Source organism: Squalius cephalus (assembly GCF_949319135.1).
Source record: "Squalius cephalus genome assembly, chromosome: 11".
In the NCBI taxonomy this organism is placed as follows: Eukaryota; Metazoa; Chordata; class Actinopteri; order Cypriniformes; family Leuciscidae; genus Squalius; species Squalius cephalus.
Genome location: NC_137132.1, coordinates 32682087 through 32700790, shown reverse-complemented (window position 1 = coordinate 32700790; position 18704 = coordinate 32682087). Strand labels below are relative to the sequence as shown.

The 18704-nt window shown below is 37.6% G+C and overlaps 1 protein-coding gene across 2 annotated transcripts in view; it reads left to right on the top strand.

Moving 5' to 3' along the window:
* The window catches only part of arrb1 (arrestin, beta 1), a 73224-nt gene continuing 54520 nt past the window's right edge, over positions 1-18704 (top strand). Inside the window, exons 1-2 of one of the 2 annotated variants that reach the window (XM_079885902.1) lie at positions 1-279; positions 379-437. In XM_079885902.1, coding sequence (XP_079742028.1) covers positions 418-437 — 20 coding nt within the window. In that variant the 5' untranslated portion in view covers positions 1-279; positions 379-417. Of the gene's footprint in view, positions 280-375; positions 438-18704 lie in introns of both variants that reach the window. The other variant, XM_079885901.1, reaches the window with a different exon arrangement.

The following is an 18704-nucleotide window of genomic DNA, read 5'->3' as shown; positions in this document are numbered from 1 at the left end:
AGACGGAGGCAGCGTGGATATCAAACGGACGCTTCTATAGCTTTAGGACTTACACAACAGCATTTATTTTTAATAAATTCCCACCTGAAGGACTCTTAAACCAGAGCAAAACAGGAAGGCAGCGAAGAATCGCCGGCTTTCGCTTGTTTTATTTGGAAACGCGGGGTTTGTCTGTTGGCAAGCGTCAGTGGAAGATGCTCCTGTAATTGGATTCATCTGGAAAGCTCTCAAACCGCAAGGAGAGCTCCTTAAGTGACAGCGGTTCTATAACGCAGCGTAGTAAATTATCTTTCTTTCAGTCTTTCTCTCCATCCTCCTGTTTTCCATCGGCTCTTTTCTTTTCTCGTCATCCCCTCTCATCTTTCCCCCCACTAGCAGAAGAGTTTCTGCTGAACGTGTCGCACGCAGATCCTCGCGATGGGTGATAAAGGCACAAGGTAAGCCGTGTGTTTCAGATGGATTAGCTACTGGAGGACATTGTACTGTACAATTGCTCATTTTTTTTATTGGTTTGTTTTTTATTCTATGTTCTAGATGTAATTGGCCATTTAACATCACAGTGGCTCAACGCAGTCAGTTATACTGTCAGTTTGCAATGCATACGGTGCAAAACAAAACACCATAATCACATGACACTAAAATAATGCAATAAACATACATTTAACAACATAAGTTGTAACATACAGCTCTAATGTACATAACTGATAACACAAAACTAAGAAGAAACAATTATTAAAATGAAAAACCAGCAAACTCTGAATGTCAGTTTTTCACTGTAAAATATACGATTATTTGTTCTTTTTACGTACAAAAACGGTACATTTAACAGTATTTTACTGAAGAATTGCATGAAACGTGAAAGGCTTGTTCTATTACAGTTTTCAATTTCAATACAGTTTTTGTTTCAATTACATATAGAAAGGAAACTTGCTGTTAACCAATTAGCAGGTTTTTACTAGCATTTTACAGTTGAAAAAACAAAAACAAAAAAAAACCTGGTGTTGTATTACTTCAATTGAAAACAGTGCAACTGGACAGGTAAGTGGAGGGAGAGAATGTGATTGGGACACGGGCTGGATTTGGACCTGCCCTCTTGAGCACTTGCACAGCACAGCCTATTTGCTATGCTAAATGGACAATTAGCCAAATGGTCAGTTGCATTTTTATCCCGCCTCTCCGTGATCCAAGCAGGAACAAAACTGCAACCCTTCAGAAACCACTGCATAAATGTAACCCATTTGTTTCATCTGTAATTCACTTGCGCAGTTCTCTAGGAAGGGTTTAGAGGTTGGTGGAGGTAAACTGTTTTGGCATAGTGCCATTTTCATTGATATTTGACATTTCACACAAGGTCACATTTGACCAGGACATAGCCTACCCACTGTTTCTAAACTCTCAGCAGGATTGTGTGCCAGGTCAGTGTTCAAAGCCCAAAGCTTTATGATATAACTCAACTGTTCACTCGTCAAAATCATCTGCATGCTTAAAAATGTTCTTTATTGGCATCGGTGGTTCTTTGAAGAACGTTTAACATCCATGGAACCTTTCTATTGCACAAAAGGCTCTTTAAGGTGTAAAAAGTTTCTTTTATTATTAAAATGTTCTTCACAATGAGGAAAATGGTTCTTTTAAAAGGGTGATAGAATGATTTTATAGGGTATTTCACACTGTTCCTTAAGGTATCCAAATAGGGTAACATTGGTTGGGCTGAAAATGCCCCCATGGCTCTTTTATACACTATAATGCAACCCTGAGAAATAGCCCCAGAATGAAATGAGCGGTTTTCTCCCTTTTATAGTATGCTCATGAATATTTAGATGAGCTGCACGCTGATTGGTTGGTTTACAACGAGGCAACATACCCAATGAAGATTGGCAGCACTCACTGTGTATCTAAACTACTGTCGAATAAATATTTCAATTAAACCAAACCGTTAAATTTAAAGGGGGGGTGAAATGCTCATTTTCACTCAATCTCCTGTTAATCTTGAGTACCTACAGTATAGAGTAGTATTGCATCCTTCATATCTCCAAAAAGTCTTTAGTTTTATTATATTTATTAAAGAAAGATAGGCTGTACCGAGTCTTTCCGGAAAAAACCGAGCGTCTGGAAGCGGGCCGTGTGGGCGAAGCCAGAGCCATAGAGAGAATCCGTCGATCTGGGCTTTGTTTATAAAACATTCATCGTCGAAATGCAGGGAACAAACAGTCTACACAACTCGTTTCTGCATCCACTGTTCCTAACGCTGGGTTCTTTGGTAAGCTTTCCCTCACATCCAAAAACACACTTTGGAGACACTATATTTAGATGAGCTGCACGCTGATTGGTTGGTTTACAACGAGGCAACATACCCAATGAAGATTGGCAGCACTCACTGTGTATCTAAACTACTGTCGAATAAATATTTCAATTAAACCAAACCGTTAAATTTAAGTCTTTTTAAGACCTTTTTAATACCACCGTATATGAAATTTAAGACCAAACCTGCAATGGAAATACACACGTACACACATACTGTATATAAATCATCACATATCACTGAATATCATTGCATTACAATATACAGTGAGCTTTTCATATCAGCAGAGCAGACAATATCCAAGGGGCTGTTTACACCTGGCCACTTCATGCGTTTTCTCAGATCGGATAGCTATCTGATTTATCAAAACGATTCCATTTACATCTGGTCACATAAATGTGTTTTTGCAAAACGGATTTAAATCCGATTTTCAATTCCCGCGCTATGTGCAGATTTAATGCAGTTCACGTCACCGAAAGCAACAGAAATGAGCTGCATTTTATTGATCATCAGCTAAAAGACCGCAATTAGAGAGAGCGGCAACAGCCCTGGTAAGATCATTTCGTTTCTTTACTTTTAATGATGATAATTGTGTGTTAAGCGTCTGCGACTTACTTTCACTTTAATTTTGCGATAGTTTGCACGTTGGCTTGATGAATATATGCTCAGCTGCTCATCTGCGGTGATGCGTGTTGCAGTAGCGTTGTCATATCTGGCTATAACATGTCATATAGCCCGAGCTTTTAGTCATGCAGCTCCTTATTTATGGAACCTGCTGCCACAGGATGTGCGAAACAGTGGAAGTCTTCATGTTTTTAAATCTCGCCTTAAGACCCATCTTTTCCGGCAGGCTTTTATGTGATTATTTTTATATTTTAATACTGGTATCCAAGGTTTTAATAATGAGTATTTGATTACTGTTGATTGTTTTATTGTGTTTGTAAGGTGTCCTTGAGTGTCATGTAAGGCGCCTATAAATAAAATGTATTATTATTATTAGAACACGCTCTCACACGTTTATTTTTTTAGCATTTTTGGGAGGAGTACAATTTACATGTGGTTTCAACAACCAGATGCATTTACATTGGCTAGTTTCATCTGGAATGCGGCCCAGACCTCCTCCTGAAGTGGTTTGAGCGATCGGATTCAAATCCGTCTCGAATGCGTTTCGGAGGGCACACCTGGTCTTTTCACGATCGGATAGCTATACGATCACAGAAAACGCATGAAGTGGCCAGGTGTAAACAGCCCCCAAGAAATCAAAATTGACAGCAGCCAAAGAGCTAGAGAAATACAGTTCTTTTGAAGGAGAAAATTATTTTTCAAATACATTGATTCCCATTGTACCCAGTTTAAAATGTCTTCGACAAACGGCATCTCCAGGCACCAGCTTTAACCACCACGAGAACTCGTCATTCTCGAGCCATTGTGGCTAAACTGTGTCTGACTGCACGACCACCATTGAAATTCCTGGGCCCAGAAAGTGGGCTGTGTGTATGCAAATTTAGGGGCGTAACAAAGGTACAGACCAGATCCAAATAAGGAAATCCCCCAAGTGTTACGTCACATCTGAGCTGATTTGAGATCCGACCGTTTTACAGCTGCAGTTTAAAGTTTTGAGATTTTCATAAGGAGGTGACATAGGATTTTGAGATTCTGTGTATGGCCATTTTATCCACTGAGCTGCTGTTATTCAACTATGCCAAGGTAAACTTGGTTTTACATTCTATCACCCCTTTAAGAAGTTATTATTAGGGGTGTAACGGTACACGGAAGTCATGGTTCGGTACGTTCCTCGGTTTTGGGGTCATGGTTCAATATGAGTTCGGTACAACAGGAAAAAGCAACAAATCCCCAATGTTAGATTTCTTTTCAATTATTTTGAACAGACAGTAGTGCAAATTACAGTTTGTTCCACCTAGCGGCATTTAGTCCCCCCTGAGATAGTTGGTACAGTCTATTTTTATTTGTGTACACTCAACACTCACAATAAAAACGAAACACTGTGCTTTTGTAAAATAAAGAAAACAGACAGGATCCCCCTTTCTGCCATCCCGGTTTCCTTTTTCTTGAGGAGCGTGTTTATATTTTTAAAAAAGAATCAAAACAGCGTATAGGCTACTAGCAAGCTCTTGTGTGCCATCTGAACTCTTGTTTCGGGTTGGTGCATGTCTCTTCTTGTTGTGGCGGTTAGCAAACAGTGTTGCATTACCACACGTGCCCCCTTCTGGATTGGAGTGTGGATCGCCTGTGACTGACTGCTTTCGTTGTCTGACTGTATGCACCAAACTGTGACATCTGTACTGTGACGGTTTGGGAAGAAAACATGTACCGTTACACCCCTACTGTTTACTGTTGGGTTGAACCCAAAATAGTTCTTATATGGCATCGCTGCGAAAACTCCTTTTTGGAATCTGGCTTTATAATTGAGCTAGTTACAACCAAACTCTTAAGAAGTACCCCTTATTAAAATAGGACATATTTTTAAACCTTTAACTTTCAGTGGTTCCATCAGTGTTGTCTGGTATAAATTGGTATACCAGTATCAAATTTGGAGCGGTCCTGTTTGATTGATACCTGATTGGACCAATAAGATACTGAGTGTCAGATTGGCGCATTCCTAGAAGAAATATGATACATAAAAATTAGGGCTGTCAAAGTTAGCGCGTTAATAACGAGTTAACGCAAAATCATATTAACGGCACTAATTTTTTTAACGCTCGATTAACGCAGCGCGTATTTTCTGTTTGACCTGTGGCCCAAAACCTAGTTGGAGAAATGGAGATACACAGTGTTGCCAACTTAGCGACATTGCAGACCCATTTAGCGATTTTTTCCCTTCAACAAAGCGCCCAAACCTTATTTAGTTTCTGAGAATCTACTGGTACCGCCGGTACTGAGCACGCGCGCGCGCCTCTCTCTCTCTCTCTCTCTCTCTCTCTCTCTCTCTCTCTCTCTCTCTCTCTCTCTCTTTCTCTCTCTCTCTCTCTCTCTCTGCGTCTCGCACTGGAGAGAGGAGCAGCGCTTTAATTCAGTTAAACACATATATTATGTTGCTTCTCTTATTTTACATGCAAGTATAGCCGAAATCAGAGCACAGATATTGTCTTTATTTTATGTGTATTTGATTTCACCAGACGACGGCTCGATTATCAGGATTTTTGTGCAGATTAACATCTTGGAAGGGAGATCTGGTTATGTCTTAATGGGTCGCGTTTCATTCACTATTTCATATTCATTCCGTTGTTTGACAACAGAAACAGTAAAATATACCAGTGAAAACAGTTTTATTGAGAATTTAACTTCATCAAAATGGGCACAAAGAGAGACAAACTATAATGTAATAATAAATAATAAATGTACTTGTAGCATTTTCAGAAGAGCTGCCCTGTCATGCAAAAATCTAAACATGTTTGTGTTAGTAAATTGCTCAGTGCAAAGAAAGAGAAGTAATGGGAACCTGGCATTTCTTTGTTCTTTCTAATAGACATGAACAAGTTCTTTGAAAAACATGACCTTTGAAACATGTCTCGTCTTCATGCTCTATGTTGACTATGGTTTCAATAATAAACATACATTTGTGTAAAGCATCCATATTTATCCATGCCTAGTTGATTAGAGTATTTCCAACTTGAAAAGTATTAATTTAAGGTACATTTAAAACAAATAAAAAAATGTGCGATTAATCGCGAGTTAACTCATGACAATCATGCGATTAATCGCGATTAAAAATTTTAATCGATTGACAGCCCTAATAAAAATATAAACGTATGTTATAAATAAATAACATAAATGTCATAAATGTCTCGTTTACTTGTTAATAATTGTTTTAAACACATTCATTGAATTCTTTCATAGATTCAGTTGCATTAACCTCGCAGTGATTAGCTGTGTAAGTGCTCATTGTAACAGCTTAAGAATTTGTAGATATGAGTTTCCTGGCAGTCCGATAAATACCTGTACACTCTGGCTCCTGGAAATTGCATACCTCCAAGCCAGTGAGATCAAGAAGTAAAAAGAAGTGCATCCTTTGCTATCATCTATTGCTTCATACATGATTATGTGACTAGATGTTGTTGTTACCTTAACTATACTGATCAAAAATGACTTTTCTCTTTTATTATACCTATTTATACCACCCTTCTTACAACATTACTAATAAGACATTCAGGTAACACTTTACAGTTAGGTTCGATTAGTGGTAGGAGTAGGAATAGTTAATGCATTAGTATCATGAACTAAAAACAAACAGTGCTTTTACAATATTTGTTCATCTAGGTTATTTCCTGGATACAATGAAAAAAAAATACTTAGACCAACTTAAAAAAAAAGGTTTGGTTCAGACCGTAAATTTGTATTTAAGGGGGTCATGAACTGCATTGTTTTATAATGTTTCCAGGGGTAATCTTATATTGTTAGTATGATTTTTACATCCAAAATTGTCATAATTTATAATTAAAAGGCGTTTTTCTTACCCTGATTTAGCTCTTTGATTTGAACGCTGTGTTTGAAGTGGCGTCTCTGATGTGAGACTTCAGTGTAAACGCACACTGCTGTGATTGGCTAACACATTTGCATATGAAATAGCTAGAATTACATGTATAAAATTACAATTGTAGAGTATTTATATTAAGTACATAAATATGTAAATGTATTTGTATTATATTTAGCATAAAATAAATGTATTTCAAATACATTTTGGTATATTCATTTTTCACTAGGGTGTACATGAAATATTACATATCAGAATTGCTGATCACAGATCAGGCGTTAGAATTAACACAGTTACTTTGTTGTGGCAATACTGTCGAAGTCCATATTGTAAAAGTCTGTTTGCAAAGCTTTCATATTAACCAAAAATATGTATTTTCCCGCAGACAAAAACATTCATAAAAATTTAAACCTTTTTTTAAATAAATAATTATTATAAAGACCACACATACTTAATCATTATATATGTTTTTAGACATAAGCCCAAATGTTAGCAACTTAATGTAGTCAATATAATAATTGTTTGGCTTTTTACAACTTAATTCAGGGTTCCCGCGGATCCTTAAAAAGTCTTAAATTAGATTTTTAAAATTGAATGCCAGAAAAAGTCTTAAAAAGTCTTATTTTTACTTATGAAAGGTCTTAAATTTTAGATGACACTTTGACTTAGACGTATCTAAATGCTTTCTAATCTAATCTAATTAGCGTATGTATTATTTTTTATTATTCTATCTTTGTGGATTTGTTTGTTCACATGACAATTAGCGTCATTCAAGGCAGCATATTAGCCTACGTCTGTCTCCTGCACACGAAAGGAGGAGAAGAAAGTTGGTAAATGTCAGTTAAATTGTAAGTTCATTCTTTATGTGCTTAGGAGTGTGCGATATGTATTGTCAATGATGATATTGTAGTCATTGTTTTAACTATGTACGAGGCACTGCGAGCTGACATCGCATTTGTCTCTCGTGCTTTCTCTGCGTGATGATGTGTCAGTACAGTTATAGGTAACGTATGTCCCCAAATGAGTTTGACATAAACTTGACATAAAAGGTGATGCATACCTCTAAATAAGTTGAGAAAAAATGTCCATATATAGGTGAAAATGCCCCTGGAAATCAATTTAAGGTTGCAAATATTGTTCATTTCTGTCACTACTGTGAACTGACCACTGCATAGAATATGAAAAATATTAATATCTTTGTGAGTCTGCTGTCAACAACAGGCCTAAACCAGCCATGGTACCAGTACAAAAACACAATCAGTAAAATATCATTTAATTATTATCAACAAAACTTATATTATCAATGAAAATATCGAGATATATTTTTGTCAATATTGTGCACCCCTAATGTAAGGTATTAATTTTGATTTCTTTAGGTTTGATTTCTTAAAAAGGTCTTAAAAAGCCTTAAATTTGACTGTAAAAAGTGTGCAGCAACCCTGTTAATTACATCACAAAAAAAGCTAAATTAACCAGAATATGAAAGTAGAAGTTTCACTTAAAGTCCTCTTGTAGTCAATAATTGTATCCCTTAAAACTCATCTTTGATCACCAAAATGAAAAAAAAAATCTTCATGCCTTAAAATAGCTTGAATGCAACTCTACACCCTTGCTTCATTTAGTATACGCGGTTCTATGAATATGCAAACTAACCCCGCCACTCACTCACACCAGCTCAGAGATTCTCTCTGCCAACTTACTGAGGTAAGTGCTGCACAATGGTATCGCTGTTGACAACGTCAGGCACATAATGGTTACTAATATGATTAGTTTTTTGCTTGACTATGTTATCAAACAGCTAATAATGTGTTGCTAATGCTACACAAACTATGTTCCCGTTCGCCATCTCAGTCTGCCTTCTAACAATCATCAGAAACGCTTTGAACAACTCAGAACGTCAGTGGAGAAAGGCATCATACAATCGTAATATACATCATAAACCTGCTATATTGTTAAATCTTACCTATTTTCATATCAACAAAAACATATACCGGGATAACCTGCCATCTTTTGACACTCCCTTGCTAGTTCTCTGTTAATGATATGCTAAAGCTCTCCGACATGTTGACCTTTCAAACCGCGTTTTTGAGACTGCAGTTTTAAGGAGAAAATACTCAGCAATGGTGTTGACTTATAAATTTGCATATGGTTTGTCTCAGAGCATATTAAAGGAGTCATAACCTGCAAATTTCACTTTTCCACGAGAATCAATGTATGTTATGATTGCATAATGATTATACACTGGCCGGGAAGCCGATATTTAAAAGTGAAGCGTTTGTTTACCTCAGGGTTTGTAAAATAGCCCACGTGCACGCGCACTAAAAAACGAGATTTTGATTTCAGCCCCGTCTTGACGTCAAGACGTGGCAGGATATACCATATATGGACACCGCAGCAGGAAGCCCGCCCTTCCCCTCTCCCCCTCATATTCAGTTCAGTCGCGAAAGATGGAGAAACCGAGTGCACACGTGAGTTGCTCTGTGGTTGACTGCCAGAAACAACATGCGAATGTGTTTTCTATACCAAAAATGGACCAAAATATCAGGGACCAGTGGATAAAATTCATTTTTAATGACGCTGTCCCAGCAACACTTTCAACTGGCTTATTGTTCGGTGTCTGCGCTAAACATTTTACGCCGGAATCATTCACAAATTTGGGCCAATATCAGGCGAAGTTGGCCACGAAGCTCCGTTTGAAAAAAAGTGCCATTCCAACCATCCGGGACTTGTCTGAAATTGAAACGGTAAGACTGTTTTTATTGCTCTACTGTGTGTAACAAACAGCAGCTAACTACTAATGCGGCTATTGTATGTAACGTTAGCTTCAAGGTAAACACGGGGAATGGACTCTACGTCCACGACAGCCAAAACATCGCATCAGATCTCGCGAGACAATAATGCCTTCAGAAATAAAGGTTTTAGGAGCTCTGTTTTTATTTTATTTTCCACTTTTATTTTTTAGAAGGGCATGAAAGACTGTAATACAGCAGTAGGTATCCAAATTAAGACTAGGTTATGACTCCTTTAAAAACACTACATAGACATACAAACAACATTAAAAGCTGTATTTGCACCACAGGGGGACTTTAAGATAAAAGCATTTTGTTAGTTTGCTAGCAAAGTTTTATAGATCAAAGTGTATTACAAATAAAGTTATTGTCTCCTAAAACAAAGAATCGATTCGGAACGACTGAAAGGAGTCGTCAGCAATTCAGTTTCACTTACTGTTGCATACTTACATAACAATGTAACAAATTTTCATTATGCTAGTCTATGATCTCTATAGGCGAACAATGTCTACTTTGACCTTTTAATTGTAGCTGAGGTCTGGAAGAGTTTGGTTCATATTATCGACATGTCGAGAAGGCGCTGTTTTCAATCAACTTTGCGTGCACTTCAAAAGGATGAGTACTCATGCTGGAGTTGATATGGTAAAACCGACGCAATCGTTCATATTACTGTGTATCAAGCGCTGAGGAAATCTCCGGAGCTGAGAATCTGATATGGTAATAGGAGTTTTGTTTCCAACATGCACTGTAAACAGTAGACCAATCACAACATACTGGGCCATCTGACCAATCAGAGTAGAGTAAGCTCTTGGAAAGTAGGAGTTCAGAGAGACTGAGGCCCTGTTTACACGAGAACGCTCGCGGGTGAAAACGTAAAAATATTTTATCAGATGTGCCTTTCGTTTAGACGGCGACGGCGCTTTTGGGGCTTAAAAACGCAAAAAAGTGAAACCACCCTCCAGAGTGGAAATCTTAAAAACGTTCCACCGTCGCGTTTCCGTCTAAACGGTAAAAACGCAAAAGTCTGCTAGACAGTGAAGGCACCGATCAGTGCTTCACATTGCCACCTAGCCGCCTGGAGTGCATACTACATTGAATTTCACACACTTTTGCGTCACCGTATGCACGCAGATTTCCCCCCCATAACGCTCGTCTAAACGCAGAATAAAAAGTGATCACTTTTGCGTTTTCTCTTCAGATCGTTTCCGTGTAAACGTAGCCTGAGGCTGTTTCTCAATTCCAAGAATGCAAAGAACGGACTTGCTTTCTCGTGGAGAACGGACTTGCCAGGCGACCTTGAAAGAACGAACTCGGAAGGATGCGAGGACACAGAACTAGCGGCTAATTAGCGGACAATTAATACAACATATAATCACAAACAAATGTCACAACCATTTCTTTCATTATTTTAATATAATTTTATATATTTTTATTTTACCGTGTGTATTTATGAAAATTAGAAGCCTGTCTGTAACCTATGCTTTGTCAATGTTAAGATTTTTTTTTATATGCCAATAAAAATGACTGCAGGCTTTCTTCAGGCTATCATTTTATTAAAATTAAGCAAAACAAACAGACAAATGTTTACTTTCACGAGCCGTCATGTATTTGCAGCGGGCATCTCTTAAGTGAGAACGAGAAGTTTAAAGCTTACCGGTTCGATAATCTCAAGTCTGCATTCAATGCATTCTCGATATCAAGAACACATCCGGGCACTTTCATGCTTCTGCTGTACTTGAGTTCTTGAGTATTGGAACTTCGAACGATTGATGATGACGTAGAGCGAGAACACAAGGACACAAGATCGCTGAAGAACGCATATTGAGAAACAGCCTGAATCTTAGAACGAACTGTTTTCAGAAATGAGGTGATATGCAATGTAATATTATAAGAAAATGAAAGTGTTTTTTGATGAAGACGACATTGGAAACATAGTTCTGGGCGGGACCATTGGATACAGGAGATTCAGTTTTAGCTCAACGCAGGATTGCGGGCAGGGTTTTCTTCCATACCCTTGAACTCCACTAAAAGTCCCACGGTGATGCACGGTTGTGCTGGCTCACTGGTCAGACTCACTGTGGGGCTTGGGCTCTGGGCGATAGTAGGCTCTGTCCTCAACTTAGGCTCTGGCTCGTTCATTGCAGCAGGCTTGAGCTACCGTTCTGCAATGGGCTCTGGCCTAAAGTCTGTGCGTGGGGTTGATGGCTGGCTGGGCTCTGGATTCAGTGACGTGACGATGGATGTTGGGTGGGGCTAAACGCTGTCGATATTCTCCTCTGCCTTGCCGACAGTAAAGGGAGTATCCGTCCACCCATAGAGTGAAATTGATGTATTCCTCCAAACTCCAAGAGGTGTCGTCCAGCCCACAAGGAAAACCTTCCATCAGGGTCAGGTCATCGCACGTTGCTTGGTGGCAGATGTTAAGAAATTCCTCCAAATAGTCCTCTAAGCTTCTGCCATCCTGGAAAATAAAATGATAATTCCTTCCTTCGGTCCTTTACAGCTTTGTGCCACAACATTGATAGCTGCGACTTTCATTTTCTTTTGAGGTCCGTTATTCTGTCACGTTCTAGTCCGATAATGATGAAGAGATTGGCACAAAGGATGTAATGGTAGCGTACTTTTTAAAATAAGCAAACTCAGGAAATCCACAAAGGTACAAACTGAACGAAACTGTGCCTTGTGCAAACAATAACGGACAAAGGAACAGAAGGAACTGAAGGGCTAATATACATAAGATACAGAACAGAATACTATCAGGTGTGATCTAGTTAATGAGTAACCAAGAATATTAAGCTCGATGGTGTTTTATGCCCCCAATGGCTCCTTAGAGGCAGCTAACCCTACCCTCAACCTTAAACCTACCCATCCCCTCGCTGCCTGGAAGGCGACGTTGGGGGCATAAAACACCAAAGACCGAATATTAACTGGTGGCGGGAAAATTAGAAAAAAGAACACTAAGAACTAAGACAGGCTTAACAGGAACATAAGACAGTAACAATGATACCAAACTGAACATAACTGCTACAAATACTTTTTTTTTTTTTTACCATTTTAAGTTTATAAATCAATAAGTTAGTTATTGTATAATGAATGAACATGAATATTTGTGAACCCCAAATTAGGATTAATGCTTGTTACTTTTCACATATTCTTTCAAATAGTACTTTATAAGTTTGAGTTAACCTTGAAAGGCAACCTAAAGCTAAGAAATATCCCAATTATCTGTTACTGGCTAGTTGCCAATATTGGAGTAACCAGGATAACCTGTTTAGAGTTCCTAGATTAAGACGGACGAAAAACTCCCTACGTTTGTCAGTTCTTTGACCATTAGAGCCAGACACTGCATGAAATAAAACATGGTCGTTAAAGAATCAATTCCACTTCTACTCTTTGAAAGTTGTAGGAACATATAACCCCCTGAAAATCTATGGACTTGCATTATCAGCCATGTTATGTCTGAATCGACACCCCATTAAATCCAGAAACTAGGCCTCAGGCCTGACTGGCAGTTGATGTTTTGTGTGATAAAGTTTTGCATTATCTACAACTCTTGCTTAAGTGCTTTTTTTGCGAGAAAAAAATTCTCTCTCTTTTTTTTGCACTTAATCTAATTCAGGATTGTATCAGGCTATTAGAATTGATGCGCTCGTTAAAATTCAGAGTTGATTTCTGAGTTTCCGGTGCAGTAAGCAAGTTTAACATTTTTATAGCCCTTAATGGTTTATTGTTACTTGAAGTGCTTTTTATTTCAAAAGCCTTCAGTTCTAGAATTGTTCTTTTAGGGATCTCCTGTGCAGTGATTTCAGCACCTACTTGTGCTTCCCACAATTATAATAAATTAGTATTCTTTCTGATTCATTGTTCATGTTTTTTATGCTTTAAGTGTCTTTGTGTGGGACTGTTTGAGTATCACAGAGCTCTTCAGTAGCTTTTGAATCCTCCTGCCAATCTGAATCTCCCATGATTCATATGAGCACTTGAATCACAGTTTAAATGTCCAGAATGAGTCGTCTCTTGTGCGTGATCCGTTAAGAGGCAAATCAATTAAATTGATATGGAATCCAATAATAGAAGATGTCTTTAATCCTATAATGGTTTTGTCGTTGTATTTTTTGTATTTTTGTAAGAAAACTGCAATTACACAAGAAAAGCTGCTGTTATATACTGTACTGCACCTGATAATTGTCTTTAGACATTCAAACTACACTTTTCTTCAACGTGGGTAACACTTATACTTAATTGATTATTGATTTATCTCTTCTTTTTAAATATTAAATTATCTCATAATTTGGCAACAGGCTACTGAATGCAGTAAACATGCTAAGAATTCCATTCCCCATCATTTATAAAACACTGCCATTTACACTATGTTGGCAAAAGTATTGGGACACTCCTCCAAATCATTGAATTCAGGTGTTCCAATCCCTTCCATGGCCACAGTTGTATAAAATCAAGCACCTAGGCATGCAGACTGCTTCTACAAACATCTGTGGAAGAATAGGTCGCTCTCAGGAGCTCAGTGAATTCAAGCATGGCACAGTGATAGGTTGCCACCTGTGCAATAAGTCTACTAAATATTCCACGGTCAACTGTTTGTGGTATTATAACAAAGTGGAAGCAATTAGGAACAACAGCAACTCCGTCACAAAGTGGTAGGCCATGTAAAATGACAGAGCGGGGTCAGCACATGCTGAGGCGCACAGTGCGCAGAAGTCGCCAACTTTCTGCAGAGTCAATTGCTACAGACCTCCAAACTTCATGTGGACTTCAGATTAGCTCAAGAACAGCGCGTAGAGCTTCATGGAATGGGTTTCCATGGCCGAGCATCTGCATTCAAGCCTTACATCACCCAGTACAATGCAAAGTGTTGGATGCAATGGTGTAAAGGACGGTGCCACTAGAGTCTAGAGCAGTAGAGATGTGTTCTCTGGAGTGACGAATCACACTTCTCTGTCTGGCAATCCAATGGATAAGTCTGGGTTTGTTGGTTGTCAGGAGAACGGTACTTGCCTGACTGCATTGTGCCAAGTGTAAAGTTTGGTGGAGGGGGGATTATGGTGTGGGGTTGTTTTTCAGGGGTTGGGCTTGGTCTCTTAGTTCCAGTGAAAGGAACTCTTAATGCTTCAGCATACCAAGAGGACGATTTCATGCTCCCAACTTTGTGGGAACAGTTTTGGGATGGCCCCTTCCTGTTCCAACATGACTGCGCACCAGTGCACAAAGCAAGGTCCAGAAAGACATGGATGAGCGAGTTTGGTGTGGAGGAACTTGACTGGCCTGCACAGAGTCCTGACCTCAACCTGATAGAACACCTTTGGGATGAATTAGAGCGGAGACTGTGAGCCAGGCCTTCTCGTCCAACATCAGCGCCTGACCTCACAAATGCACTTCTAGAAGAATGGTCAAAAATTCCCATAAATACACTCCTAAACCTTGACGAAAGCCTTCCCAGAAGAGTTGTCATTAAAGTTCATGTGCACGTGAAGGCAGGCGTCCCAAAACTTTTGGCAATATTGTGTAAATGCCTCATTTCCCAATTACCTACTGTACACCCAACAATCATGTGTGAAAACACGTATACACACATTGATCACTTAGAAATAATTTTTACCTTCTTGCATTTTTAAATGCTACCGTATTTGATCATTAAGAAATAAAATCATGTAAAATCAAAAGAATTTGACCCTTGCATTTCTGTTTATTTTGTAAATATATACTGCATATAAAGTCACTTTTATTTCTGTAACCCTTTTACTCAATACAAACAAATTCAGAATGTGTTTGGGTGTGTACAGCTGTGTGTGTGTGTATGGGTGTGTAGCTGTGTGTGTGTGGGTACTTGGTAAAATCACAGTATGTGCACATCTGTGACAACAACATCACTGGCTGGTATATTAAAAAATAAAGTATGATTGGCATTCTGATTGGTGTTTACTGTCATTTTCAGTTTCAGCATAGATAAATTACTTGTGGCTGGATGTTTTGTTGCTTTGCACATGGTTTGGTCACAGTGTTACGTGTACAGTATGTCCAGTGTTTTTGGAGAGTGAAAAGTAAAATTATGCCAAAAATCAGTTTAAGCTACGCACAACAAATGAGAGTTTTGCAGATCTGATCTCATTTACAGTAGTCTGGGATCAGTATGTGCACCTTCCAGTGTTGAAGAAGCTATTTTGAAACTGGAGTTTGTAAAGCTACCAGTAATTTTAAGTGAAACTGCTGTCAAGCAGCTCTGCCATACAAGTTAGCTGCACTACAAGATACAAACAAATAGAGTTTTAAGAGAGATTTAAATGGACAATATCATTTTAAATATATAACCAGAGCAAGCCTAAGGGTTTGTTGGACCCTCTGTATGATAATGAAAATAGACCCCAGTGTTATTAAATTATCCTCCTATCGGGAGTAATGATCTGCGTTTATTATTGATCATCTTGTTGGGCCCCTCAGATACACTGGGGGCGGGGCCCTAGGGAACCTCATTTCTATAACTGAGTAGAGGTCAGCAGGTCAACTTTTTTAACCACTTCATGATCATGTGCCATACAAACAAACCAATTCACAAAGAAAATAATCAGATTTTTCAATGTTGCATATTAAGCCAGTTTTGGAGAGCATACTTGAATACTGCCTCAGTTCAGGGTTATTATTGTTAACTGAAACTAAAACTAAATCCCATAAAAAAAATTGTCATTACTTGAAATAAAATAAACATTAACTGATAATTTTAAATAAAAATAAAAACCTGAAAAATGTAACTTATTTTAATTTAATTTAATTTCATTTTATTTTGTTGTCAAAGCAACATTTCTCATTTTTGTTGAAAGTTGAAGTACTAAAATAACTCAAACTAAACCAAAACCTTATTAAAAAAAAAAAAAAATCATAAAAATACGGATATATTCAATTGACCTTTGACCTGCATGACATAAGGAAGCAATTAGATTTGTCATATGCTAGGTAACATCAAGTTTGTGGTCTCTGTGCTGTTCCCTTAGCTGACACAAACATACAAACAGACTTTATGTTTTGCTCAACAAGCTCCTTGTATTCAGATGTTTTTTGTGTTGGTCATAAGCAAAAAGTAATGTATTTGGAAAATGTTAATGTACACTGTAAAACGTATTAATATTTTGATCTGAAAAAAGTAAAAATACTACTGCTTGTTAAATGATCAGCTGTATTGTATGTTACCATATGGTTAAAATTAGCAAAATACTCAGCAAAACAATACATGTAAATGTAGGGTAAGTGTACCCGCCCATGTACCCTTTAAGCCCACTTTCAACTCTGAAGTCAAATTAAAAAATAGAAAATAATATTTTATGCTGCTCATTATTTTAACCAATCCAGTGATTTGTTACTTCCCTCAGTTCCCTGCCATTTTTTATTGCATACCAATCACATTTGGCAATGTTGAGTTAGCCCCACCCATGTGCATGCTGTCTCAGGGGACCTCACACAAAGTCACCCCAAAACTTTGGTGTTTCGGGACCCTTCAGAAATCAACACATTTCTGCAATTTTCTGCCATTTCTTTGGTAATTACATTGATATTATGTCAAATAAGAGATAAATGTATTGTTTTTGTGTATTAACAAACAGTACTTTATCATTTTATATCATTTTCCTTTAAATGGAAAGATGAGTTTTATTAGCTTGCGTTCAAAGCTAATGTCTAGGTCTAACCATTAGCCTTACAGAAAGGCTAGACTGCCAAAGAATTAAGCATGTGAACTGCAAATAATAAATGGTTTGTGATTCATTTTACAATAATTTACAAATAAATACATCATAAATTGTTTTGTAGAGAAGATTATTTTCATAAATTAACTTTAGCTTAAATGGTACAGTGCCACAAAATGCATGCAAACTATAGCGAACACAAGCTAACCTTGAATGAAAAAAACTTAACATTTCTCAATGTGGGCACAATGAAAATTACTATGATACTTAGTCCACAGTATATTTAAGCTACATGCATGTATTTGTAAACATATCTTACATTTTTAAAGGGAAACATTGTCTTTTTTCACCATTACTCACTGTGGAACCATTTAAGCTTTTACCTTACTAACCATTTAACCTTACCTTACTTACTACCTTAATTTACAACTATATTTAGATAGGCCTACAAATTACACACATTCATTCAAACAAATTCATTAACAAAAATGTAAACCGGGCATAATTTGGGAGCCAAGCCTAGTTAAGGCTTGAGATTCCGGACATTCCCCACAGTCCTGAGCCCCTGGGACCGTCCGGCTCCGAGATTAACTTTACCATATGTTACCATATGGTTAAAATGTGCATAATATTTAACAAGGCAGTACACATAAAACAACTGTAAAATACATAAAAAAGTCAAAAAATATAAATTACTAATAGTTTATAATTAATAAATATTAAGCAAAGAGTACCACCTTAATTTAGAATATGTATGTGTTTTGATGGAATTTTGAAAAACTGTCTTTCTATTTGTTATGTAAAGTTCTGGCAACTGCAACTATGTTTTTATAGTGTATCGTATATCGTTTCAGTCCATTTTAACAAGAGTGGGACAATTTATTTTCACTTTAAACTGCAGATCTTAGATGCTGTAATCACAATAGATACCACTACCATTTTATTTGATGATTATCATAAGCACCTCTATTGGCTTAATGCAGTGGTTCTGAAAGTGTGGGGCAATAGGGTGCGCGGGAGATCAGCAAAAAAACAAACAGCCGTTGCACCGCCATTGAACAACAATTAATCATTCTTCTTCAGACCAACTTGTCACCATTGGAACAAGCCCAACATAGAATAGACCAAATCACAAGCTGCTATTGCAAACGCACAAGCAACTCCGCTACTGTGCGTGTTCCGGTGAGAAGACGGACAAGAATCTGAGCTCGTGATGTGAGGCGCTGTCAAAAGCAGTCATTATATTTGCGCTTTTATTGTTCAGTTCATCCAAAGCATCACTGAAATATTGAAATGTTTTTATTTAAATTAAAAGTTCAGTTCTGTATTATGATTCTCTCTTACTGTTATATGAAATAATGACATTACAAAGTGAAACTATTGCTGGTGTTTTTCATTGCATGTTATTTTTTTTTTTAAATCTTTCCGGTTTTTTT